At 40.1% G+C, this 26,723-nt stretch overlaps 1 protein-coding gene across 1 annotated transcript; it reads right to left on the bottom strand.

Moving 5' to 3' along the window:
• LOC132975485 (serine protease HTRA1A-like) lies at nt 1–25,720 on the bottom strand. The gene is made up of 9 exons (XM_061040051.1): nt 25,120–25,720; nt 16,908–17,007; nt 16,135–16,339; nt 4,303–4,497; nt 4,183–4,215; nt 3,976–4,090; nt 3,393–3,450; nt 3,175–3,270; nt 1–1,169 (listed from the first exon to the last, which is right to left on the bottom strand). Exons 1-9 carry the CDS (start codon nt 25,577–25,579, stop codon nt 1,001–1,003), a joined length of 1,431 nt encoding a protein of 476 aa, XP_060896034.1. The 5' UTR covers nt 25,580–25,720; the 3' UTR covers nt 1–1,000.
• Between the last annotated feature and the right edge of the window lie 1,003 nt (nt 25,721–26,723).

The following is a 26,723-nucleotide window of genomic DNA, read 5'->3' on the forward strand; positions in this document are numbered from 1 at the left end:
TGTCAAAACAGAAGAATGTAAACTTTATTTTCTTCTCATTATACATCACATATTAGACATACACATTCTACAGTACTTTTAAAAGGAGTTTGTAAAACAATAATCATACAAATCAGATTTGCTCAAAATATGCTGTGGAACGCCTGACGAAGCCAGAGTCCCTATAAAAGAGACAAAACGAAGAGAAACCCGTTCTAAAAGATTTCTGAAAATCAATTCTCACTGAGTGAAAAAACAGTAGTAGAATTGAGTAAAGCATTAAAGACTCAAAGTGAGAACAAACATGGATATCAAAGTACAGCACTGCATACAGAGCATCTGTAAGAAGGCGTTCCTATGGAAACCAAGAAAAGCCTACTGGCAATGATTTTTCAAATGCTGTTAACAAAAGATTAAAAGTGAATTATGTCTTTACCGTAGAAGAGGAAATTATAGTTTAATCCTTTTATTAACGTTTATCAGAGATGAGGAGTCCCATGCAATCATGCATGATACATTTCACATCAGGAAGAACTCATTATTGTTTTTAAAGAATCAAACAGTATTCCAACCCAATTTTTACATGCAGTCAGCATAAGAATGTGTATTTAAATATCCCCTTGTGAGTTATGACAGACATCTAGAAGATATAAATCAGTTCTTGGGATAAATGACTTGTCTCAGAAAATTTTCTGTTTGTGTTTTTAATGATGATGAGATTAATAAAAACCTACTTGTGAACATGAGAAAACAACCTTTTGTTATTTCCAGATAATAAACTCATGATTTTGAGATAACCGATTCAAAAAATGATTACCATTTTGGCCACTTTGACCTTCCATACATTCTTTTTCAAGACAAAGCCAGACTTGTCCAGGGTGTGTGGCATCACTGGCCCATGGCCACAGAGGAGAAGGGGTGTCAGTAGAAGCCCCCCCCTCCACCCCACCCCTCGATTTAAGGTCCACTGGTAATGAGTATAAAAACTAGCTCCAGCTCCTATGGTGTTTCCTGTGGAGGGTCAAGGGTCGATCTCCATGGGAACGACCGTTAGGATAGCGTCCTCATTTCCACGGCGCACAACTACTGTCAAGGTGTCGTCAGTCTTGATGGCGGCACTGACATCAGTGGCTGATGAGATCCTCTGGCCGTTTATTGAGATGATGACATCATGCTCTTTTAGTCCAGCACTGGAGCAGAGAAAGAGAAGACAGGACTGATAAATCGCTTCATAAATGGCAAAAACATCTGGATGACGGCAAAGATATCACAGCATTTTTTAAATCCAGGCCTGATCATCTTAATTAAGGGATGTGATATTCTGGCAGTTTAGACACAAAAGGGGCGAATGGGCCTGGAAGATAAAATTGGCCAGCAAAGAGGGAATGCTGTTCACCTATGTTTCAGATCCTGGCCAATGTGCACACCGCCAATTTAAATCCAGCTGTTGTCAGCCATGGTACTATCTTGCATCATTTCTCCACTGCATACTTTCTAATATGGGCAAAAAAATGCCACAAAAATGATCCCACAAGAGGATAAAGTTGTTCCATGTTAAGTCTCAACTGGTCTTCAAGTTTGAGTATGATAATAATCTGTTATCTTCAGGCCTTTTGACCTGCTGTAGAGGGACAGGAAATGCTGGGAGGAGAGAGTGAAGGATGACATGCAGCCAGGGGCTGAGGTCAGATTAGAACCCTGGGTCACTGCAACGAGGACTACAGCCTCTGAACATTGGACGCACCACATAGGCTACCCGGCTCTTTCCGATTGTTTTTAGTTTGTTTTCTGGAAATAAACATACGTATTTATGTCTCTTTTATAGAGGTATACGGACCCCAAGTTATTTTAGCCATGCTATCATCAGGGAAGGGAAGTCAGAGAATAGTGAGAGACACACAAACACATTGTTTGGGATTTGCTTACTATACAAAAAAATGCATTGACAGCTTTTCTTAACATTAGGTGTTACTTTAATTCCCACTTTAGATTTCAGGATGACTTAATAAAACAGGTTGATTTAGTGGCTTAGAGATGTGTCACATGATTTGACACAATAAAGCAACTATCCAATCCAATCCAATCCAACTTTATTTGTTAAGCACTTTAAAACAACTAAAATCAAGTCATGTGTCCCAGGTGTTTTACACTAATCCAACACATCCAACCAGGCCCTGTTTTGTTTGCTGGCATGCTGGCAAAAAACTTCAACCAGAGTAACATCTGTTGTAGGAGATTTTATGATGGAACAATCATGAGAGCACTGCAAGGTTTGAGTGCTAAGCTAATAAAAACCTATTAGTCAAACGCCGGAGTAGTAAACCTGAAATCACACACAGACTGAAGCAGTGATATCAAGTGCTGACTCTCAACACAGCTGCTTAATCACATCCAAATGTGAACACAGGCTACCACACCTTCACCTTGCACCCATTAACACAACTGCAGCTATAATCCACTCATTACACCTTGTTGCTACGATAGAGGGAAATGGAATATTCTCTGCAGCAGGGTCAAGATTTTCCAAAAAGGTCACAACCGACTTAAAAAAAAGAGCAAGATGAAACGCATGGAAAATAACAGAAAATAAAAGAAACCACAGAAATGTTATTATGCATAAAAGCTGAGTAATTAAGCAAAGTATAAACTCTGACAGGGCCTCGTAAGGGCCGCCACTCTGGAGTGGGCTGGGTGAGCAGGCGCAGGAAAACCACAGCACAGCTAGTAACCTCCCAGCGTGAGGTTTGAAGGAAATAGCTGACCTAAGCGTCTCCCGAGCCCCCACTCTGCTAGAGCTGTGGTATGGGATGATTAGGGGGGTTGGATTGTGGGAGGAGGGGGATATTTCAGAGAGCCAAGCACTCCAGGCACGCTGGTGTGAGCCATGAATTTACTTTCTGCCTAAAGACAGTTGTGTAGGAGGCTTTTTGTGCGTCCGAGTGTGTCTATGTGCGTATTTGACAGTTAGAGGAGGGAAATAAACCAAGAAAGGAAATTAAATATACCGTCTATTTGCATTGTGAGAGGTGAGCAGGAGTTACATGGAGAGTGATGAGAGAATAAAGTGCACGTGTGGAGCTCAAAGTGCCAAAAACGATATCACCAAAGAGAAGGAGAAGGAGTCAGAGATTTTGCAGTTACACTAAACCGTGAGCCTGAAGTTTGGAGCCATATGTGCAGAAATATGTTTCTTACGTTGCAGCTGGAGTCTTTGCAATGACCTCCATAACGTAAGCTCCGGAGGTGATGTCAGGGAAGTCATGGTGTCGAGTCTTCAGCTCTTTGGCAAGCCTAGCGACACACACAAAAAAAAGAATGTAAATGCGGCTGTCTGAGCATAAAGAAGGCACTTTTTAAAATATATTTCTGAAGGTGTTTGTTGCTCTTTCGCGACATTAGGGTGAGCAACTTACGCTGGAGTGAGAGTCATCATCCTCACACCGATATACTTCTTCTTGGCGGCTCCTCTCCCTGGAGATGGACAACAAAAAAATACAAAAATATAATATTTCTCGCTCATGGCACATCATAAATTTAGGGAATCTAGCTTTTAGGTTATCTCACTACACAAATAAATCAAGACACGCAGCCTTGCTGGAAGTCACATATAAAATACAGGTTCGACGTGCCAAAACATGACCCAAGGCAGGCTGACGGGTAGTTAAAAATAAAGTTAAAAACCTGCCATATTCTGGCATTTTCTTCTTTATGGTTTATATGCAGTGTCATATTCCTGTTGGGTAGTTCTGGGCATTGGTTCATTAAACTAGAAATGCTGTCAACATCTCTCATGGGAGCACACAGAGATGAAAAATAACCACCACAGAAATGGTGTGCTGAATCATAATGGTCCTTTATTTGTATGAGTGCAAGGGAGGGATGTTTGTCCAAGTCATGCAGCCAATTTTCAAAATGTGCCTCCCACAGCTTGTCTTGGTGATTGAGGACAAGCAATAAAGAGAAAACATGATAAGTGTTGTAGGTTAGAGCCTATACCTCTGGACTGTCTGTCATAGGACTCAGCCAGGAACTCTTGGATTTTGTCTGAGGGAATGGCGAAGGAGATGCCGGCTGTCACTTTCAGCGTGTTGATTCCGATCACCTCGCCGTCCTTAAACAACAAACCTCAGTTTAGTTCCTCCCAACAAACAACAGTATACTGTTAAACACATTTAATACAATATTAATACAAAGAAGGCTCACCAGGTTTAGCAAAGGCCCTCCAGAGTTGCCGTACTGTGAACAAAAAAAGTAACATCATTTAATTGTAAAAAGAAAAAGAAAAAGTGTACCAACAATGTAGCGTCATCCTCATCCACTTACATTGATGATGGCATCAGTTTGAATATAGTCCATGTCCGAGTTGCGAAGGCCCAGTTCTTTGCCCCCTCTCTGAGTGGTGCTGACAATTCCCGTTGTGACTGTGTTCTGGAGGGAAAACGGGCTGCCAATAGCCACCACAAACTCCCCCGGCCTCAGGTCTGACGAACGGCCCAGCAACAGGACAGGAAGCTTGGTCTGCATGTGAGAAGCATCGAGACATACAACATGTTCATAGAACTGGAAGGCCAAAGATAAAACAGTGATTCATGAGGATAAAGGTAATGGTCCACGATTATTATTATTGGGTGCCTGTTTCAAATACGGGATGTATATAATTGAAAAGCGATGGTGCAAGCTGCTTTTTGATCCTTGTTCGAACCACAGCTTTAAATGATACAGTGTATATTAAATATCAAGAGTGGAAAGGTAGGTGAAAGTATTTTATACATATATATATATATATAAGAGAGAGAGAGAGAGAGAGAGAGAGAGAGAGAGAGAAAGAGAGCGATACTTCTTTCTTGGTCCAGTCATGAATAAAAGGCCTTTGGTGAACGAAACACAGATATCACAAGGACGTTGTATTTTCAACTCTCCTAGCACGTACCACTGTAAAGGTTAATAACAACATACATTTTTCTTTTACTTCTATAAATCTACCGCGCTCAAGGTCCTTGTCTTGATCATGTGTTTTATGAGTGGACAGTAGGAAAGTCTTCTAAACACACAGCCACTCTATGCTGCATGGCAATGCTCCCAAAGAAAAACTATTACTCTTTTTCCACTGCAGGGAGAGGCGACATTTATGCCAAACAACTCAAAATGCAAATAATTAGGATCAAAACCTTAATTCTTGGACTGAAATTGAAGCCCAGCTGACAAATCATTCCTAAAGGGCGAGTGTGTGCCAACAGACCACTGATGCTGGAAAATGGACTGATGTGAGGTTAATAATGACTACCTTACGCTCTGGTTAGCTCCGTTACACTGGGCAGTGGAAACCAGACTACTGAGAGCTTGTCTAATAAGACAGACACAGAGAGGATATATTTATCCATCCGCTGTGACAGTTTCCTTCTTCCAATGAAATCATCTCTGCAAGGCGGCCTGCAGTCAGAGTCCACGCGCCGCCACATCATGTTCTGTCTGTGTTGACTTTGTACCCAACGCCCTGGTGGCAGGCGAAGGCTAAAAAAAAAAAAGTAACTGTCCAGACTGGTCCTCCTACTGTATGTTTCCATCTGTTTACTCCAAGTTATAACTAGAAGAAGAGGAAACTACACTGTCATTTACCATTACAGCTCAACGTTTGTGCACTTTGTTTTGTAGATATAAATAAAATAAACTGTCAGACTATGTATGATTTCTAACAAGTTTAAGTGAAATTCAGAGACTTGGTTTGTAGGAAACTTGAATTGTTTCAATGGTATAGGTACCAGTATCCTTCACATTATTGTTACTGGTGTTGGTTTCAGCCACATATACAGTACTGACTAGAAATTGGAATAGATTATTGACAATTACGCTAGTCAATATCGGACCATCAAAAAGGTTTTTACATTGCTCCAGTCTTGACCCCAAATAATGTTGCAAATGTGTAATCATGTATTGACAAAGTACGCTATATCATGAAAAAATATATACTTTTGGAAACTGCAGCTGTTACAGTATAGCTAGAATTACCAGTATCTGAATCGGTATTTGTCAACACTGGTATCAGTATTTGTATCTGTATCTGCTTTCGATTTTGTCCAATGAAATCCCCTATCAAAGACAATTCTAGCCAAGTATTGATCAAAGATCTTGAGAAAGAAATTGGGAAACTCTTATTATTATTATTATTCCAGTATCTGTATTGGTACCAGACCAGTATTGGGACTGGTATCAATACTGGTATCTGCATCAGCCTCCTTTTTCCAAATGTGAAATCAGGTATTGATGAGGACTGATCAATGCACAAATCTAATACCATTTAAAAAAAAAAAAAAAAACTCAGGCTCAAAATATCATGTGACGATAAACATTGTCTGGTGAATGGAAAAATAACAAGTTTACATTTTTTAAATCATTTACGGGAGATGATCGCTAATGAGCATAATAAATGGCTCAGATTATATCTGTGGGAAACTTAAAATTAGATTTTTGTTTTAGAGTTTGCTGTAAATGATCTCGAACCTTTGAGATGAAGTTATTATTAGAAGATGACAGAGATAATATGAGCTGGTAACCGAGTAACTGAGGAAGAGAACCTGTCAACGCTACTTTCCACCTTACCTCATATGTACACACACCGACACACAAACATCAACATACAAACATGTTCCTGATTCCTGTGGGCTTGTTCGAACATTGTGTAGAAGTTAAACACACACACACACACACACACACCTCACACACACTGCAGATATGTGTCCTTAAACTAGGCAACACAAACACTTAACACAGGAGAAGCAGTGTGTAGCCCCCCCCCCCCCCCCCCCCCCCCTCTGCTCCCTTAGCTCCCCTTCTCTCGTCACACTCTGTGTGAGATAAGAATATAACCAGATGGAGAAGGGAAGCAGAAGAAACACACACTGAAGAGAGAGGACATCAGGTGAATGTGAGTCACTGCCAGTGCATTCAGAACTCGGCTGGACCCTGCTACTGCTGTTGCTATGGGGACTGTTGCTGTCAGGTGGAAAACATGCATCTCCACAATGTCAACTCAGAGATTTTACTGCTTTTCAAGCCACAACACACCCACACAAAATCACAATGCATTCAGAAAAAATCATGTAGAAAGGGTGCAAAATGCATCACTATGCTGACAACATAACATCACCAGGGTGAGAAAGCAGAACAAACACTGATCAAGCTTACATATCACTTACTAATCGTGCCGACTCAACGATCTGGAACGACTCGTGGAAAATCCTCCCGCCATGTGAGTCTGCCTCTCCTGATCTTCTTGACCACCCAAGTGACTCACCCTTCTATTTCAGATGAAGGCTATGCTGCTCTGGCACTTCACCAGAAGACACTATGGCCATATTTAAAGGCAGTGAGCAAGGTGAACGAGAGGAACAACAAACACCACAAACCACTGGAAGGAAGTCTGAGAATGTGAGACCAATGAGTCAAGCAGCGTTTCGTTTGGTGTTACATGGATGCATGGTGCCTGTGCTTGCATAACTGGCGACCAAAAAAGATTGTTTTAAAACCGTAAACCGTAAGTAGCCATCGGTTTTAGAACATCCCAGAAAGGAAACCTACATGGTTGACAAGGATAGCATCTATTTTCTGAAAATGAAAGCAGCATATTTGCCTTTAAACTTCTGGGTGATGCCACAGATTGTCTTCACCGAAGAAACAAAGGAATCCCATGTTTTCCCAAGTTCTTCAGTTTTTAGATAAGATCGAGAAGTGGGGCGATCAGATAAAAAGAGGGAGGACTTAACAACTTTGTTTACGATGACCAAAGAAGTAGCTGCAAGAGGCACGTGCAGTGCAAAATTCCTGACTTTTTTCCCAATATTTCGATTCTTATCTGAGTCCTGATTCCGCCTCCTGAACCCAGACAGATTTTGTCGCAGCTAGGTCATTGGGTACACTGTGGCAAGGGAATAATAGGAGATATACGACTGCAAAGTTCTTTAGAGATGTATCATTGTTAAATCTTGGTCTTCTGGCGGCTCGTTTAAAGCCATTCCACTAACTACCATTTTATGACAAGAGGACCAGGTGCAAACTTGAACTCCAGTCAAGCTTAAATGGTTTAATAGTGTCAAGGGCATGTATGTAAAAGGAGGCAGCCTGGTTATGAACCCCCACAAACTAATCTCTGTAAACTGAAACCTACACCTTGCACTGCTTAAATATATAGCCAGACTTCTTCAAAATAAACACATTCACACACAGAAGCTGCTCTGGTTGGGTCAGTGCATGACCTGAACTCTATATAAGCTCCTGGTGCTTTCACACAGGAGACTTTGAAGCAGGAAACCCACTCTCCTTTAGAAACTACATAGCTAAAACCATAAATACACTAATGTGTAGGATTTTTACTGCTGATGTCTGAACTTGTGTCCGCAGGGGCTCTGCCGCTGTAGATAAAAAAAAACAAAAAAAAAAACGGGGCAGGATTCAGCATGCGCCACATAACATCAAGTCAGAGGATCACAAGATCAAGCCTTAAAGATGGCACCAAGTGTGCATTTGTCTGTGAGTCTGAGTGTGCTTGGATGCTTGTGTTTGCATTTTTGGTGGACTTGAAAAAAGAGATATGTAGGTGAATGTTTTCCACTCTGTAAATATGACAGAAGTACATGTTAATCAAAACCATGAGGTAGGTCTCAAGGAATTCCTCGTTGCACCGTAATTAACATGTTCAAATCATACTGGCTAAAACATATCCTTGCTGACACCAGTACGGAAAACCACTATGGTTTCCATATGTTGTTGGTGAGGCTTTTAGTCTCTGGAATAAGAGCAAACATATGTGTGTGAGTTCTGTGTGTACGTTTCACTCTGTATAGTTTGCATTAGACATGAGGGCGTCAGCTCCAGCTATAGACATCATCACAAAACTTTCAACTACACAAGTCACAATGAAGAGAGGAAGATGAGGTCTAGAGTCTAAGTATTAGGTCATGCTTTTATGAATAGGATTTAAATGTTTACTGTGATGCCTTAAAAGACTCATCCTGTGCGAGGTTATACACTCTTTAAAGGGGATATAAGGTTTATATAAATGGATGGATGTTTAACACCGACACTGTATATGCAGAGAATATAGAAACATGAGGGAAACCTATGCATTTTATACTAATTCCTACAGGTTTTATATGTCTAGAGCTGTTTATTGAAGTCTACAGTTTTCTTTATATGTCAGGGGGAGAACAGGGGAACCTCCTAAACTCACTGAAAACCAAATGGTTACAGTCTTCCTTGCCTTTTGTAGTTGCACAGTATCCACACACTCACAATTTGGAGAACAACACTTGGAATGTTTGAGGTAGCAGATAGTAAAAGACACAACTAATTTCCTCCTGCTCCTCCAGTGGTATCTAGTCATGAAGTCTCAGAGGGTATTGGTTTAGTTCATCAATGGGGTATTGTTCATGGTGCTCAAACTTTAAAGACGAACATTCTGAAATTGGAAAGCAACATTTACCCAGGAGGGCATAGTTCTCATCAGGACAATTCTTCAGAGGTCTTTAGTTCCATTAAAAAAACAATTCTTAGCATGATTTTTAAAATAAACTGGTGTCAGGCAAAAAGGGTGGCTGCTTCTTTATTTTAAAAATGTCAAACCAAACAATAAAAACACCCTTAACCTTTCGAATATACTGGATTGAAGTACTGGATGAAGGATTATAAAAAACTAGCCACATAAAATAACACTTAATGCTTGACTGTGCAATTAGGGGCGAGTTTGAAAATGTGTTTATCCTTAGCAGACTTAAATATAGTTCAGGTGCTGTTACAGGATTGAAATGCCAAGGACTGATCATGGACTTGTATCGTTTTAGTGATTTAATGACAGTGAATGACTGTAATGGTGGTTTGATTTGAAACTTTTCTATCACGCCTCATGGATACCGAAGTGACGTAAATGCCAGTAAGCCAAAACTGTTTTGGGCATCGCATGCTGCCTGTCCAGTGGACTTGGAAAACAATCACACAGCCAAAAAGTAGGCCAAGACAAAATGCATCAAGACCCAAAAGATGGGCAAAAAAAAAATGGGACCATGTGTGTATTTTTCTTGGCTCTTTTCCCAGCTGACAGTTTCCTTAAGCTTGGGAACCATTTTGGTTACAAATACAAGACATGAAGGAGAGAGGTGGGGTTCGGAGGAGGGGAGGAGGATGTGATCCATTTCCCCTTCAGTTGTCTCTGAAGGACGACATTCAGTGTCTCTCCACAGGCAATGCAGTGTGTCCCCCTCCAATGAGCCTTCTTCCACCCCACCATTTACACACACACACACATTTGTGTAAGTTTGCATTAGTCCCTCAGTACTTTTAATCTCGGGAAATGCTGACATCCCTTAGGAAGCATTTACCCTGTGATTCTGATAAACAGATAAACACAAAAACACGTGGCTAATTGGACACACATTCCTTCTTTTCCCTTTCCGCACAGACACAGAGACACACATACACACACAATCATGAATATGAATGCATATTCCAATAATAGCCCATGCTGTCCAAACCAGAACCAGGCAAATTTCCCAGAGAGGCTGGTTTTGAGACTCTCAATACTAGGTGGTAATACAGAGACAAAAAAGTGTTTTAGTTTTGGGGGGACCTTATGGGAAACATGAGACCACTTTTCCGTGCCACACTGTTATTAGAGTCACTTCAAACAGTTTCAGTTCCTTTCTTAGGGAGTTGATCCTCAAACTGAAACAATCAAATGCCATTATTTTTTCAATAGCTGGTAAGCTTCAAAACATAATGAGACTGCATGCTTTAAATGACAAATAAAGTGCCAATGTCTCATGGTGTTTGAAAAACAATCAGAATTCTAGCACACATTAGTGGTTAACAATGGGGGCTAATTCACCACTTCAAAGAATAAATCCTTACATTCCTAATGAATAGACTCATCAGCTCATATTTTTTGGACTACAGTAATTGATTGTAGCTTGCAGATTTCACATATTTCCATATAAAAATACTGTATATAAAACTAACTTGGTTATCAAAACATGCTTTATGATTATTTCTTGGAATTCAAAGAGAAAAGCCTCTAAAGGAAAATCACACATTTACTGGGAATGACGTTATCACAGGTAGCAGGTTTAGCTGCAGTTGCTACTGTTTACTCTCTCAATAAGAGACAGCGGAAGCTAACTGAAGCTTTCTCTGGTACGCGTTAAAATAATGTATTAAGCTAACAAAATGCTTACTATTTGCCACAGAAAATGCATTGCTTTTTTTTCCATTGAAAGGGCACCTGAAGTGGTCCTTCATGTTTTCTCCACTTAAGGGGACCCCAGAGTTCCCTGCGACAGGATTTGTTAAAGGGAGTTCAGAGGGTCATGCATCAGATGGGCATCTTGGAGGGTTTTGTAACACATTGTAACCACTGGAAGAACTGCCTAAAGGGGTCTGCATCACACGTCCACAACTAAATTCACATTCGGCCAGCACAACATTAGGTTCACTGCATTCAGCTGCATTTGCAGTATAAATAACCCAAGATTAATGACTGCACAGTCCATTCCATAAAATGGTCTGGATTGATATGGAAAATTCCAAGTACAGAGCATATGAGTGTTTTGAAGTCATTCCAAGACAGCATGGTGACTTCCAAGTCTGGGGGGGGGGGGGGGGGGGGATGGGGGTCAGTATAAGTCATCATGATGAAATAAATCATACTGACTTATGTTTGCAAGCCAGCAGCAAGATTGAAAGCCAGAGTGAGTCTTTCCAGGTAAATCTAAATGAATCCAATTTATTATATGCATTTCTAAGATAATGTGACGTGTCCAAGTTCTGAGTAAGAGAACGAGGTTATTGAGAGATCTTTCAAACCCTGAAGCACAATGACATATGTCTTCATTGTGCTGTTGCCACATCACACAGTGCACTCATTAGCTTATTAACTCGCAGTTCTCCAGACATACTGTATGGATACGTTTTCCAGGCCTTGACCACATCTCTCCCTCTTTCTCGCTCCCTGCTGTTCTCTCTCCCCCCAAAACTCGCTGCACAGGAACAAGTGAGTATAGCACTTTCCCCCATTTCCCTTCTGAAGTTCCAGCTGCTGTAGACGGACTAATGTATTCCCCAGAGCTGAAGGCCAGACCACAGCCCCAGGAACGACTGGGCCTTGCTACCAATAAACCCCCAATTTCTCATAGAAACTGCAGAGTAAGAATAGAGAAGCTCGGGGAAAAAGTTAAACTTTCTCACTCGTAAACTGGTTAAATTGTTTAGTGATTATCGGCTGCTTCTGGACTGCTGACGCTGACTGCAATCCTCTTTAATTTAATAGAGAGAAAGCTGTGAGGAGTAGAATAAGGACAAGAAAGCATACGCAGATGGGAATGACGCAGGGAAGATTGTAGACTTCCAGTGCCAGTCAGAATTTGAATTTTTAAACTCACATAATTTTGCAACAAAAGAGCCCTTTGAGTCCAGCAAAACCTCTCATTCAAACTAAAAAGGAAAAATTGTAAGGTCAAATGTTGTCTATATCTATGTGTGCATACTTTTTTGTAGTCCGATATACTGCTTTACTACAACACCCATTTTTTTCGATGGATTATGTTGAATATAAAATCAGGGATATCTTTTTTTTAATTATAGGATTGTGGTTTGACATTTAGACTATTGTCCACTTAAGCCCCAAAAATGAGAACTTGAGACTTGATTTGAGACTTGGAATGACTTCCTAAAAAGTTGAATAGTAACCTACTGCCCTGTAAAATTTAAAAAACAGAGGAAGGCAGAACCAAGCAGGCCTTGCTTTAACACTCACACAAATTTAACTTGGACTACAGTACAAAAATGCTTTGAGAGCACTTTGTAATCCAATACATTCACACTGATGTGTCCTGGAAGAAGGTTGTATATTTTAAAGCTGGAATTAAGAGTTATTATTTTTTATGTACTGAAATTAAACACCCTCTACACTTCAATGTCATTCAAATTGATAACTCTGCACAACCTCCTGCCCTCTCATTAAACTCACTCATCCTCTAATTTCCTCCCATATCAACTCTCACAACACACACATTCACCCACAAATACACACACACAATAACTTTCCTTCATTAGCACAAATAACCGTTTAAATCCAAATCTTGCAGCCTCTCCAAAGTGACCTAAGGTCTTCTGGGGCTCCATCTCTGACAATGATGACCAGCTACGGCTTCGCACAATGACCAACACACTTTATCAAAACAAGGTTACTCATGGTGCTGAATGTGTTTTCTATTAGGATGACACCCTGAATACATCTGGCTGTCATTTGATTACAATTACCCTTTTTTTATTACAACCACCTGTTGTTTACCAGCCAGTAAAGTCATGGTGTCAGGCAGAGGAATGCTACAAATACATTTAAGGGGAAAAGGGAGTGAATACATTTCTGCATGCAAAGTATGAACAAGTACCTCTTCCATGATGGCAACAAGATGCTTATTTATTTCAGTCTTTTAAAGCATGAAGTATCATATATTTCTAAATCTATAAATACTGATTTGACACAAAAAAGCTGTACATGGTGAGCATGTAATGCAACAAACATGGCAAAACCCCTCAATTATATTTCAGACTGTCATCGACATACAGAGCAGCTTTTATCATAGGATGAACAAAAACAAAGCAACTGTCACTATTCTTTTCGGCACCCGTGGCTCACATTGTCAGCCAAACAAAAACCTGAATCTTTTTACCTCTTTTCAGACCCAGAGGGCTTTGTAATACATCTTGTGGTGCTGTCAAGGACATCTATTCAGCTGTGTCACCCAGCCATGAGAGTGAGCTCTGCAATGCACTCTGCTCTACTATGACTCCCAGTCAATAGGACCTGGATCTCTGCCACAAATTCCTCCACATTACTGCAGGGAGTGATTATCATGTAACGTCCAGCAGACAGAGAAATAAACACAGACAGACAGAGACGAGGAGAGGACAGGAGAGTAAATGTAGCAAGCATATGATGTGTGCATTTAAGTGCAGGTACATATTTACCCTTTTTATGTCAAATGTCAACACAGGCTTTAAACCAACAACAGGTATTTGATTGTCCCTGATTCTAAGAAGACCTATACTGTAGATCCTGTCAGTTGTTTACTTGGCTTGATGTGTCTTAACACTAACAGCATATGCACTGACTGCAGTCCAGCTGTCTTTTTAAGACCTATTTGACTACACCTGCATTCTCAATTCACTTTACTAGCACTTCAAATAATCTCCCAGACTTAGAAACACTTTCAGAAGAATAACAAAGAGCAGGTTAATGTTCTGATCTTTGTACTAGCTCACTCCGTGTCCTAACAGTGTATCGAGTTGCATCACACATGATCACACGCTCACTGTCCACACTGCATGTGTTAAATATTTAATTCTCTGCTCTGTGAATTTCAGATTCCCCTAGTAAACAGTACAACTTTTAGTTATTTTGTATAGAAGGTCGACAAACGCATTTGTGGTGCTTTGCATTGGCGAGCTGTTGACTCAAAGGCTCAGAGGCTCAGAGAGAAGAAGAAAACCAGCTAGCATTGCTCTGTCCTATGTGTTTGAGCCATAAACAAACAGAAATATAAAAAAGTATCACTTTTTGTTTCTACAAGGATTTACAGTCAGTTTTATTCCTTGGCAGCAGTTGCTAGGCGCAGTGACCTTTGAAACCTACATGCTAACTGCAAACAGACATGAGAGTAGTGCACATCTTATTCACTTTCAGTCGATAAGAAGGTAAGAATTCAATTTACCTAAATGTCAAATTATTCCTTAACTTGAGTGAATCTGCTTGTGGTTGTTAAATAGCCAACTTTCATCAATGACATACTTAACAACTAGCTAGTTTTGTCGCTGTGTTAGTCAACCACTTTGACTTACAGGTGCATCGATCTTGATGAGGGCGATGTCTGATTTCACATCCACGTCTTTGATTTTAGCATCATAGGTGCCGCCATTCTTTAGTTCCACTTTCACTCTGTGCTTGTTGGCCACGACGTGGGCATTGGTCACGATCTGGCCATCTTCTGACACAACAAAGTCAGAACCACTGGCCACTGCTACCTCCCGCTTCGTTTTCTCCAGTGTTGTTGACACAAGTCAAAAGCTCAACATTTCAGTAACGGATGTGGATATTATTTATGCACCGTTATCTCCCCTTTGTAAAACAAGCAAACAAGCTCTGCTAAGTGGGCAGTTAGGACACTCCTATAGGAAAGAATAGAATCAAACTGATTTTGTCGCTGTTAGGACACACTCTCTAAAAGAGCAAATAAACTTAGCCTTGAGTAAATTTTCCGATTTTCTCATTCCAACTCATTCGTAAATGTTCTCATAAAATCTCATTTGTGAAACCAACATCTATTGGAGGCCTGGCAATTTTCGATTCAACAAAGCAAATGTTGAGGTTTATTAGTCAATAGAACTTCACCATCTTTGTTACTCAACACCAAAATGAGCCTTTATTTCTTCTTGTCAAAAGAATAGATAATAAGAGATGGGCTATTCTTAGGTTCAAGAGCAATAAAACAAATCACATGTGAAAAGGAGGGAATGAAAGTTAATCTAAGTTAATTGGGAAAGAAGAGGAAATCTATCCTCCAATTACCATTTTCTTTTGATTCAACCAAGACGTTCACATTCATAATGAGACAAAGAGTATTTAAAGAGTAATAGAGGAATGATGTGCCATCTTGGTAAAAAGAACCTTATTCGCTTTCTTCCCAAGACTCTCCAGTCTGTTTGCTAATGCTAAAGCTTGAGCCAGGGAGATATTACCTAGCATAAACAGAGAAGAAGAAAACCAGCTAGCATTGCTCTGTCCTATGTGTTTGAGCCATAAACAAACAGAAATATAAAAAAGTATCACTTTTTGTTTCTACAAGGATTTACAGTCAGTTTTATTCCTTGGTAACAGTTGCTAGACGCAGTGACCTTTGAAACCTTCATGCTAACTGCAAACAGACATGAGAGTAGTGCACATCTTTTTCACTTTCAGTCGATAAGAAGGTAAGAATTCAATTTACCTAAATGTCGAATTATTCCTTAACTTGAGTGAATCTGCTTGTGGTTGTTAAATAGCCAACTTTCATCAATGACATACTTAATAACTAGCTAGTTTTGTCGCTGTGTTAGTCAACCACTTTGACTTACAGGTGCATCGATCTTGATGAGGGCGATGTCTGATTTCTCATCCACGTCTTTGATTTTAGCATCATAGGTGCCGCCATTCTTTAGTTCCACTTTCACTCTGTGCTTGTTGGCCACGACGTGGGCATTGGTCACGATCTGGCCATCTTCTGACACAACAAAGCCAGAACCACTGGCCACTGCCACCTCCCGCTTGGAATAGGTCATCCTATGAGGGTAAGGACAGGATGGATGATGTTATTCATTTCACTCGTTCAAAGCTGCTACTTCTAAATGAACACACTGAGAATACACCAAAACTGATGCATGATGTAAGAGCAGTGTAAGACACAAAAATAAAGAGCAAACAAAGACTGAAGTGTGTGAGTTGAAAAATATATAAACAGATGGCCCTTAAGTAGGGTATTTAAAGGTGAGTTGGGGGAGATTAAGAACCCTTGAAAATAATAAGAGTAGAAAACAAACAGTACCGCTGCAGCATCAACATGGAAGAAGATGAGGGAGAATAATGGAAATGAAAGCTGCAGACGTTCAAGGAACACTTAAAAAGACACAGTGAGACAGAATGGAGACGACACAGATGATGAAGGACGAGAAGCACAAAAACAGAGCATAAAAGCTGGGGAGACGATGAAAAGAAAAGACGTTGAAAGATTCAAGTGGAGGGTAAGGTGCTCTGCCAACTAGTGTGGTCTGGTAAAGTACACAGGTGGGCTGTAAATGCTAGACACACACACACACACACACGCACACACACAGAGATGCAGGAGCCTTACTTGCGGTAAAGTTCAATATGAACCACAGACGGAGCGATTTTCTCCACCACGTCAGCGATGAAGTTGTATTTGTGTCTTGGGCTGTCTGGGTTGTCCTGAGCTGAAAATTCCACACACAAAAACACACATTATGTGAGATGAGTTAAAACAAACACAACCTGAAATATAGGATGCTGTAGGAGCTGTGCAAAAAATAGAAGAACAGCTCTTTATTATAACACAGAGAGGAAAAGAAAAGATGACGTTTGATCCGTGGTTAACAATGTCTGGGTCAAGACTCACATATACACACACACACACACACATACACACACACACACACACACACACAAACACAAACACACACACACACACACACTCACACTCACACTCTTATTCATCTAGAAACCCTGACAATTCAAATACTCTACCTTTACCCTTAACTCAACCCTTGGTTGATTGTATTCACATACTACCATCAAGGGGTCTTTTCTCAAGACAAGAAAAAGACTCTTGCGCACAGTCTAACACTTTGAGTGAGGACATTCAAGTTTCCTTGAATCATCCATCCCACCATTCATCCAGTGTTGGGCAAGTCCAGGAATGTTGACTGATTTACCTGGTAATTAAGTCTTGCTCAGAACAAAGTTCAACCAAAGCCAGAACTTTTCTCTCAGAGCTTTTCATCCTTCTATTCATAAACTATTATTCTGCCACGTATACCTCCAACTGCCTTGTCTCACAAGAACAACTTTCTGTTGCACTCGTAATATTCTCCAGGAGGAGAGGATTTTGTGAACATCAGAGACACACTAAAGCCCTTGGATAGCATTAATTGCAGTGAAGGGTTAAGGTAGGAGAAAGATACTTTCTCTTCACTTAATGTGCAGTTAAGCTAACACAAGCATGGAATGAGCACCGTCTTGCCTTACCAAATGCCTCTAAATTATATGGTATGATCATTTAGCAGCCCGCAGGGGGAACATTCCCAAGTGCTATACGGTATCTGGATTTCTCAATCCAACCTTACTGTCAGATTCTATCTATCCATCTTTCTATCTATCTAACTATCAATCTATCCATCTATCTACATGTTAAATTATTCTGTTCATTGGTTCTTTGGCACAGTATATGGCAAACTAACTGCACTGCTCAAAATGAAAATGCTAACATGTTTGTTTGGCAATGATCACCATCTATAACCAAAGCAACTAAGGGTTGATGGAATGAAACTGTGAATTTCAAAGAAGTTCATGTTATCAATATCTTCTTTGCGTAAGTTTCTCTAAATAAAAACCTGATCTGTTTTTTCTCAGTTGGAACCAGAGGAATCTTTTTTAGCATGCTTATATTCTGAATTATTGTCTGGGACAGTTATCTTTCTAGGGTTCCCTTATGCAATCTCTTAATATGGGATGTGTGGGACTTCCGGGTTTTTTGGGAGCCAGACTCAAGTGGACACTTGAGGAACTGCAGTGTTTTTTGCACTTCCGCATTTGCTTCACGTCTTGTCACACAAGGGTTGCCACTTGGTTCTCTCCCTCCCTCCCTGACTCTCCCTCCATATGTCTCCCACAGGATAGTTTTTTTTTGCACCGAATGATAAGAAAGCATCCGATTTTTAACGTAAAGAAGATTTTTTTTTTTTTAAAAGCCCAACACCCTAAAACTGTATGACATCTGAAAACACCTCTGTGGCAAACAGCCTGTTAAGTGAAGAGTAATTCATGTACATATTTCACCGACATGACTGAGCACGCACCTTTTCACCACTTCCTGTATAGAATCGTTCGTAAGTGAATGATGACTACATGTAGGATTGGAGGTATAGGAGACTGAAAAAGAGTAGAAACTAGCTTGGTGCAGATATAAAAAAAAATGTCTACATCGTTGAGTACTAGTTCACTTTCTGGACTGCATGGGAACTTTTGAACCAGGAACTTTGAACATGAACTAGTTCATTTTAATATGTGTGAACTTACCTTTGAGCCAGCTCTTTTTAAGTGTGAACTTTCACAGCACCATAACTGTCTGTACAACATGTTTAGATATTGAGGGTAACTGGAGATTTTTAAAGTTGGGGGATGTAAAGAGAAAAAGTCAGGGGAAGATAATCTGGACCAAAGTTCACTCCATTAAATTATTATCAAGCCATTTCCCTATTTTAAGATTTTGTCAAAATGCTGGCTTATGCACTGGCATTGCCAGAACTAACATGATGCAGCTAGCATAAAAGAAGTCAGTCATAAACAAGTGGCAGCAATTTAGCCCAAACCCTTGTGCATTTCTTTAATGAACCTTAAAACTACAGATCATATTTTTTTTTTTGCTTAACGTTTAAAAAGTTTCTCATCAAAGTCTGAGAGAGGAGTAATGGAAATGTTGGAAGCTTTTCCCACAAGCTAGCTTCACACCCAGTGGGGTTTGTGGTCAGCTCTGACAGGATTACAGTTATAGAGAGTCGGCCCAGAGTCTATAACCTGTGTTGTCTCTGGATTCAAACCAGCTGTCAGTCTCTTCCAATTCAGCACGTTGTGAATACTGCTGCCTTCTCACATACACAAATACTTTGAGATATTCACTACAACACAAGTGATGATAGCAGACTTAAAGGCTCAGTGGTGACAATTTATTTGACATGGTAAGTCATAAATCAGATTTTCTGCAAAGCTGAGTTAAATTAGAAAGCCTTGGCAATCATTGTTGCTCGATTTATGTGCTTTGACAGATTATATCACTGTTGAACTGGGCTTTCAAAGGCTTTACTGTTGTAGAGGACTTGTGATCACAATCGTAAAGCAGCTGCGTCTGAAAACGACCTATTTCCCTTCTTGAGGGAAAAAAGTTAGAACAAGAAAAAAATTGTTATCATTAAAGATACCTTTCCACTCTTACAGGACATGCAACATAAATCATTTACTTTAGAGACTGTTGCTTAAAAATAGGCCATTTTAAACTTTTTGAACCGAGAACAAGACAGAACAAAAGATCCAAAGTGACCCACTGATGCTCGGAATAGCACTTCATAAATTAAAAACGTTAGCACCAACAATGTGGGTTTCCATTTAGTTTTGATCTAATTGAGGAAAGTTTTATGCGTATTCTCACACACACCACTTAACAAAGCCAAAGTTTAGAGATTGTGAAGGAAAGGGAAAACAAATGTTTAAGGCGTACAGAGGAGATCAAATTCTTACCTTTCAGTAACCTGGATGTTCTGACACAAATCTAGTCAATGATGCTCATGCTCATAATACAGGCCTATGCACTCACTACAGAGCTTACATGACAAACTAATATTGAGGTTTAAGGACTGATTAACTTGATTTCAACATCCTCTTTATAAAGATCCACATAAAGTAAAGTGTAGGTTAACAATAACCAGAATGATTATTTATCAAGTCAAATCAAGCATTCAAACACAACTTTCGCCAGAGTTTATATAAAGGCCCTTTCTTTTCTCCATCTCCTTCACTCCCTCCCTCGCTCTCTCTCTCATAAACACTCAAAAGCCCCCAATCATCTTCACCCTGTATACCCATTACCCCCTCCCCTCTCTACACATTGACCTTCACCACAAGAGTTCCTTCAGCCTCTTTTCTTTTTCAATTTCCCCATTCCGAGAACCTGCTGTTTTATTGGAGCCTGCCGACGGAAGCTGCTCTTTCTTTTCCCATGTTCTGGAGAGATGTGGATACATTAAGTTCGGGCTTTTTTTCTTTATGCACTGACATCTCATTAATACACACTGTGTGTCTTCTGTTGGGCAAACTGAGGCCAACCAGAGCCAGGGTGGTGCTTAACGAGTGAAATGAAAGCAAAGATGTATTTTCTTTGCTGAAAAAAAACCATACAATTAAATGCATGTTCTGTTGTTTCCTTTGTATCCTCTTTTGTCCGAACTATAGCTTTAAGCAGAGCGTTGGGAAATGTGGTAGCAGTTACTTTGTTCTGTTTATTATGAATTAGGTCATAGATTTTGGTTTAATGTGATTGTTAGAGCATTAAAGTTTTGATTGAAGCCCAGCTCACTGCAATCAAGAAAATAGATTGTTTGAGCTTCACTGATGTTTATAATGTTACAGAAACATCCTGGCAACAGCTTTTGTGTAACTCCAAATAGATTTTTCCGTTTTAAAATGTGTCCTTTTGTAATTCAAGTTCAAGCCCAAAAACTGCATTTTTCCATCAGAGACCTCAATAAAGGGTGAAAACACACAATAAATCCTGAAGCACACGTCTGAGAGCGGAAAGTTCCTACAGCTTAAGAAGAATTTTCTATTTCCAAACCATTTCCTTCTGCTTTTGATGTCAGAAAATGATGCACCTGAATCATTGTACAAATATATGGCAGCTATAAGACCATGCTAAATGTGTTTTTTTGTTTTTTTTATAATTTTACTTTGAATAAAGGATTATTGTTCAATTACCTGGAGAAACAGAATAATTATGTACCTCAAGAAAACAAGAGATCAATCCCTCTAATTAAAGCTTCTTTTAGGCAACACAGGCAGATAAACTGTATTGTTTTGATTTTCTGTCAGAGTTAAAATCCACTGAACACCGAAGACTGAACTGGAAGATTATTAAAAGGAGAGCATGTCAGTGCACACTAATATTGTTAAATGTTCTTGTTATCTTGATAAATCTCTGTTTTCTTTTTATCCAGATAACCATATAAATTAGCCATACCATGAAAATATTAGCTTGGTTATCTCAGTATAATACAATTATTTACTTGAAATCAAGATAACAGGAATAGAGTATTTTCTTAATAACCGCAGTTATTGTTTCATTATTTAATACAAACATTTTTCAAGGTTAGAATCAACATATCAATGTAACATTAAGTATAGTTCAATACTGTCCAGCAGAGAAAAGCCAAAAGAGCAGTCAATAAGTGGGTTTGGGAGTCAAATAATGTTACCCGGTGAAGTACGATTTAGACTTGATACACAAGAGAAGTAAAATGGCAGAGCAGAAGCAAGAGAATCACAGGCATCGTGAACAGGAAGGAAAGTAGATGAGAGAAACAGACGAACAGACAGACAGAAAGAGAGACATGACATGCAGATACAGGAGAGCAGACAGACGGATAGAATAACATAAAGAAAAAAAAAACATTCACAGAGATGATGGTTTAATATTATGAGTGGCTTAGACAAGTCAGGGAAAAATGTGCACATTCAGCACATGTTAGTCGGGGTCGCAGAGTGTATTCTGCAACATCAGCCAGCAACGCCAGAAAGAGCAACACAGTGACTCAGCAGCTATAAATTCTATGGGGCTTTTAACTTGATTAAAGAGATAAATAAGGAAAATGAATCCCAAAAGCAAACTCCAGGGATGACATACAGCCCACGATAAGGTGCCAAAACTGAAATCCCTCAACTGGCCACTAGATGGGGGCTTCAGAAGTGAGTCAATCCCCATTAACCCCCATGTTAAAATGCCCAACATTACATTAGATATAAACATATTCTAATGCATTTACAAAAAACAGATTGGTCTCTATATCTACTCTATACATGACAACTTCCCAGGGTGTGGATTGTTTTTATAGCTCGCACATGTAAGTTATATCGGGGCTTAAAGTTTAGAATATTTTGGGGTGTGGCCACTTGAGTGAAAGGTGGATGCATGTGTAAAGTGTGTTGTCATGCAAAAATCAGACAAAAATCAGGCACTCTGTTCTGTAAATTGCACCAACAGACTGCAGCTTTTTTTGGGGAATTAAATTACTCTAATAGTAATCACTGAATAGCAGGTATCCATGTCTGCGCTCACCATGCATGGCTTGCTTGGTATAATTTTTTCCAAGTTCAGGACTCTTATTGCATTTACCTGAAGAGTAGACAGTGAATCAGTGGTGGAGATATCCAGTTGACTTCATTCAAAGTGGTGCGTTTGATACAGTCTACAAGCTCTCCTTTAGTCTAACAATGACAACCCAGTCAACTACAAACACAAATTGAATCTCATGTTGAGGGAACCACTGTGTCTAACAAGCTTCTTTGTCAGCTAATGAATTAATGTTGAGTATTGACTGAAATTGTACAACTTTGATAACTTAGCATTAGCATACCAACGTCTCCTCTCCTACTCTATACAGTCATCCAAATACAACTTTACAGCTTTGTACAAACTGATGGGTAAAGTAAAAATGGCAACGCTGTACTGATATACCGCTTAATTTAGCATGTGTTTTTTTAGCTACATTATGTAATTTCTATGTAAAAAAGGGACATCAGTATCTCCCTGGTCCAGTGGATGCATACCATTTAAGTTCAAGTTGGCATTCTTAGTGTAGCCTAATGTATTTTTTTTAGTCCTTCCAGTATCGCCATCATAAAGGCTGGAAATTGCCAAAAAAAAGTACTGTAAAATAAACTGGGTCATTTAAAACAAATATGAACCCCCAGGTCACAGAAATATTTGACTTAATTTTCCATGCCAAAGTGAACACCTTGCACAATCAGCATCTTTACAATCCAGACACGAAATGACATCATGCTAAGTGTACTCTCCTATATATGTTTTCTTAACATGGGGCCTAGAGGTGGGAATACTCAAAGGAGCTCAGAGGGTGCGGGGTGGGTTTTCTTAGCAGTGTTGACTGCAATTTGTAGTCTACAGCATTGATCTCATCTAATGCCAGAGGTGGTCTGGAAAGGCTGATAATGACAGCATTATTCACCAACAGCTTGGACAGAGGCGGGTCTAACGCACTAAATGAAATGGGACTTGTTTTAGTGCAGCTTTGGAACTTTTCACTTGGTGCCTTGAAAAGATCAATAGCACTCACCACATAGCTTTTCTTCAGACATGGTTAGCAGCCTGAGCATGACATAACCATTTAAGTTGCTTACACGACTGACAAACAAATGTGGCGATACAGTCTGCGCTACCGCCGCACCCACATGGTTTTTGATCTCTGTGTAAACCTTGCCCCCAAAAATATGGGTTGCTAATTTTGTGTTTTCCTCGTGTGTCTCCTGCCTGTCTTCAACAGTAGACGAATTATGGCTCTAAATCAGTGGCAGGCATTCCTTCATGTGACTAGTGAGTGTGATTTATGAGCGACAACAGAAACAAAAAAAGACAGAAAGCGACACTGAGAGAGAGGAGGAGAAGAAGAAGAAGAAGAAGGAGGAAGGAGTTTGGGGGTGGGGATGTAAGTTTCCAAGCTTTGAGGAAAGTTATTGGTCTTTGAGGCAGCAGGTGTTGAAGCTCTTCATTCAGAAGTTTTAAAACGCACACGTGGTGCATGCTTCAGATGGACATATGTGAAAAACATACACCACAAACTGGAGAATGATACAATGTCTTTACCACCTGTAGACCTCACATGTGTGCAGGTGTGTGTGTGTGTGTGTGTGTGTGTGTTTAAGTCAGAACATATTCCATCATTCAAAGATATCTTTCAAGCATAGTATTAATGATGATAAATCGCTCTCTGATTAAACCGTACAGGAGTGAAAAATGATGTCTGTATATGATTGAGCTTCACTGATTAGGCTGACATTCTGATAAAACACTGCTCCATGCTGAAACACTCAGTTACACAAATACATCACCTCACTGCTGTTTAATATCAGCTTATAACACTTATCAGTGAAAATAGCTTTCTGCAAACTGCATGGACTGGCATGAACTGCACAGTGGGAAAACAATCGGATTTGAGCCATGTGACTGCAGGTTATGCATGCCAGAGAGAAAATCCATCCATCAAGCTTTACATCAGAGCTCATGACTTCATTCAACCGGGGGGGAAATCAGAAATAGTTCTGTCATCCATTCTAATTGTAATGCAGGAACAAGAGGGAGACAAACGTGAATAGTAGCTCTTGTTATCCCAGACACACAGGGTTTGTTTGCCAATGAATGCAGCTCTGAACTGTTACATCTGTGTGAAAGTCAAACCACACACTTCAAGTGAGGAGCTGATGCAAAAAGTGAGGATGAAATGGCATGCAAAAAAAAAGACCAGTAACAGATTTAGTGAAGGCAATCGGAGCATGCAGTGAATTAAATTAAGATTTCTGTGTCAATAAAACGAAGACATTTGGAAGCCATGAGAGAAAAATAGTTTACTAGGACGAAAGTAGCCTACTCAAAATGCAGAATAATTACTGATGAAGTCAAAACTATCCAAATATCTATCAACTCTTATCAACGTTTCACTTTTTTGGCGTCTTTTTTAAAAACGATTTCAACACCCCCCCAGGCTCACCTTTCCCGCAGGCTCCCCGCTGAATGAAGAGTACAGGTGGCTGCTGCAGCTTCTGCGCGCGGCGGCTGACCCTCTTCAGCTCGCAGATATTTCGGTAAGACACCCCATCGCTTCCACAAACCGGGTCGGTGGCTTTGCACACGCAAGTCCCGCTCTTACTTCTCCGCCTCACCGTCACAGAGTAAACCACCCCGCCGGACACCGAGCACTCAAGCCCCTCTCCGCACACCGGGTCCCCGAGCTTACCGCTGCCGCCGCAAGCTTCGCCCTCCGCGGACGCGCACACCTGGCAGCAGTGGCAGGCGTCGAGGGCTTGTCCCGCAGGGCAGTCTGTCGTCGGTACCCTTGGACACATCGACTTGTCACACCGAGCAGGACATCCGATAACATACCGGCTGTTGATTTGCGCGTCTGCTGGCAATGACGCAAAAGCTACGATTACGCACAAAGACCAAAACATATTGTTCAACCTAAAAGTTTTTTAAAGTTTTTTTAAAAAAATCAAGTTTTGGGAGTTCCAACAGTGCGCTCCCTGCTTGCAGTGTTATGGGATGAGAGAGCTCAGTAGTACAGAGGGGGGAGTCACTTCAGCTGGAGAGGCATTTAACAGAAACTCCACTGCGCAACCAATTACGCGCCTTCACGTTTTTGCTGGCAATGCATCACAGAAAAAAAAAAACTCGCTTCCTAGATAATCACAACAAGCCTGCTGATTGGTGCATTTACATGACGTGCAAGACGGAAAAGCCGCGTTAAAGCTGGTATGGGAATAAACGAGTATTTAAGAGCTGTACAACAAAATGAAAAGTAATCAAGTTCTGCATACATTTCTTCTCTCTTCTGCCTCCTTCTGAGTGGGGTTGAGAAGTTCAAGTTCACTCCACCCTGCCAATGTTTTGCTGACATTGGCATTGACCCTGATTATATTATATACAAACAAACGAAAAGAGAGAATTAAAACCCCAGTAGTGCTGCCCAGATGTTTTATATGCTGCACAGCCCTGCAGGCTCATTTCCTGCATGTTCTTTTAACTAGCCTCTTAATGAATTAGTCACGCCTGGCATTCACACAAACCCTTATGGCTATTTAGGAAAATCAGTGGGGCAAAATAAAAAATAAAAATAACAAGCTCCATGGACTGTGGGATTTGTGTAGTTAATAGTGTTTTCTCATAGCTTAATTTGTTCTGATTGGAAACGTTTCAGGAGAAGTCCAGTTATCCATGTAGGGTTTTATCCTGGCTCTGAGGGTTATAAGCACAAATCTGGAAGGGACATAAACAGCATCTGAATGGGATATCCAAACAGCATGCAAATAATCATTCCCTGAAGTGTAAATCAATGAAAGTGTATTAGAAATATTTCAATAACCACATCGTTTATGGGAAACTCATTTCCTCTAACTATTTGATTGCTAGATTAAATATCACATAGTGCCTTTATTAGGGGACACAATTTTGTGAAAAACAAATCTCTGTTAACTCGTCTGTGGCGAGCGATAAATATTCCAGTAAACACAGAGGCCATGAATCAGTGTCATAAAACCCTTCAGTATAATGTGATTGATTATGGGTGAAACCGGGTTCTATGAATGGTCATGGTTT

The sequence above is a fragment of the Labrus mixtus genome, chromosome 6 (assembly GCF_963584025.1).
Source record: "Labrus mixtus chromosome 6, fLabMix1.1, whole genome shotgun sequence".
NCBI lineage: Eukaryota > Metazoa > Chordata > Actinopteri > Labriformes > Labridae > Labrus > Labrus mixtus.

What these genes read in the sequence shown, in the direction of transcription:
- LOC132975485 (XM_061040051.1), bottom strand. Translation starts at nt 25,579, where the DNA reads ATGTTTTGGTCTTTGTGCGTAATCGTAGCTTTTGCGTCATTGCCAGCA. An exon ending in CATATTGAACTTTACCGCAA is followed by an intron (nt 16,340 to 16,907) that starts GTAAGGCTCCTG and finishes TTACCCTCATAG; the next exon opens with GATGACCTATTCCAAGCGGG. An exon ending in TCATCAAGATCGATGCACCT is followed by an intron (nt 4,498 to 16,134) that starts GTAAGTCAAAGT and finishes TCTCACATGCAG; the next exon opens with ACCAAGCTTCCTGTCCTGTT.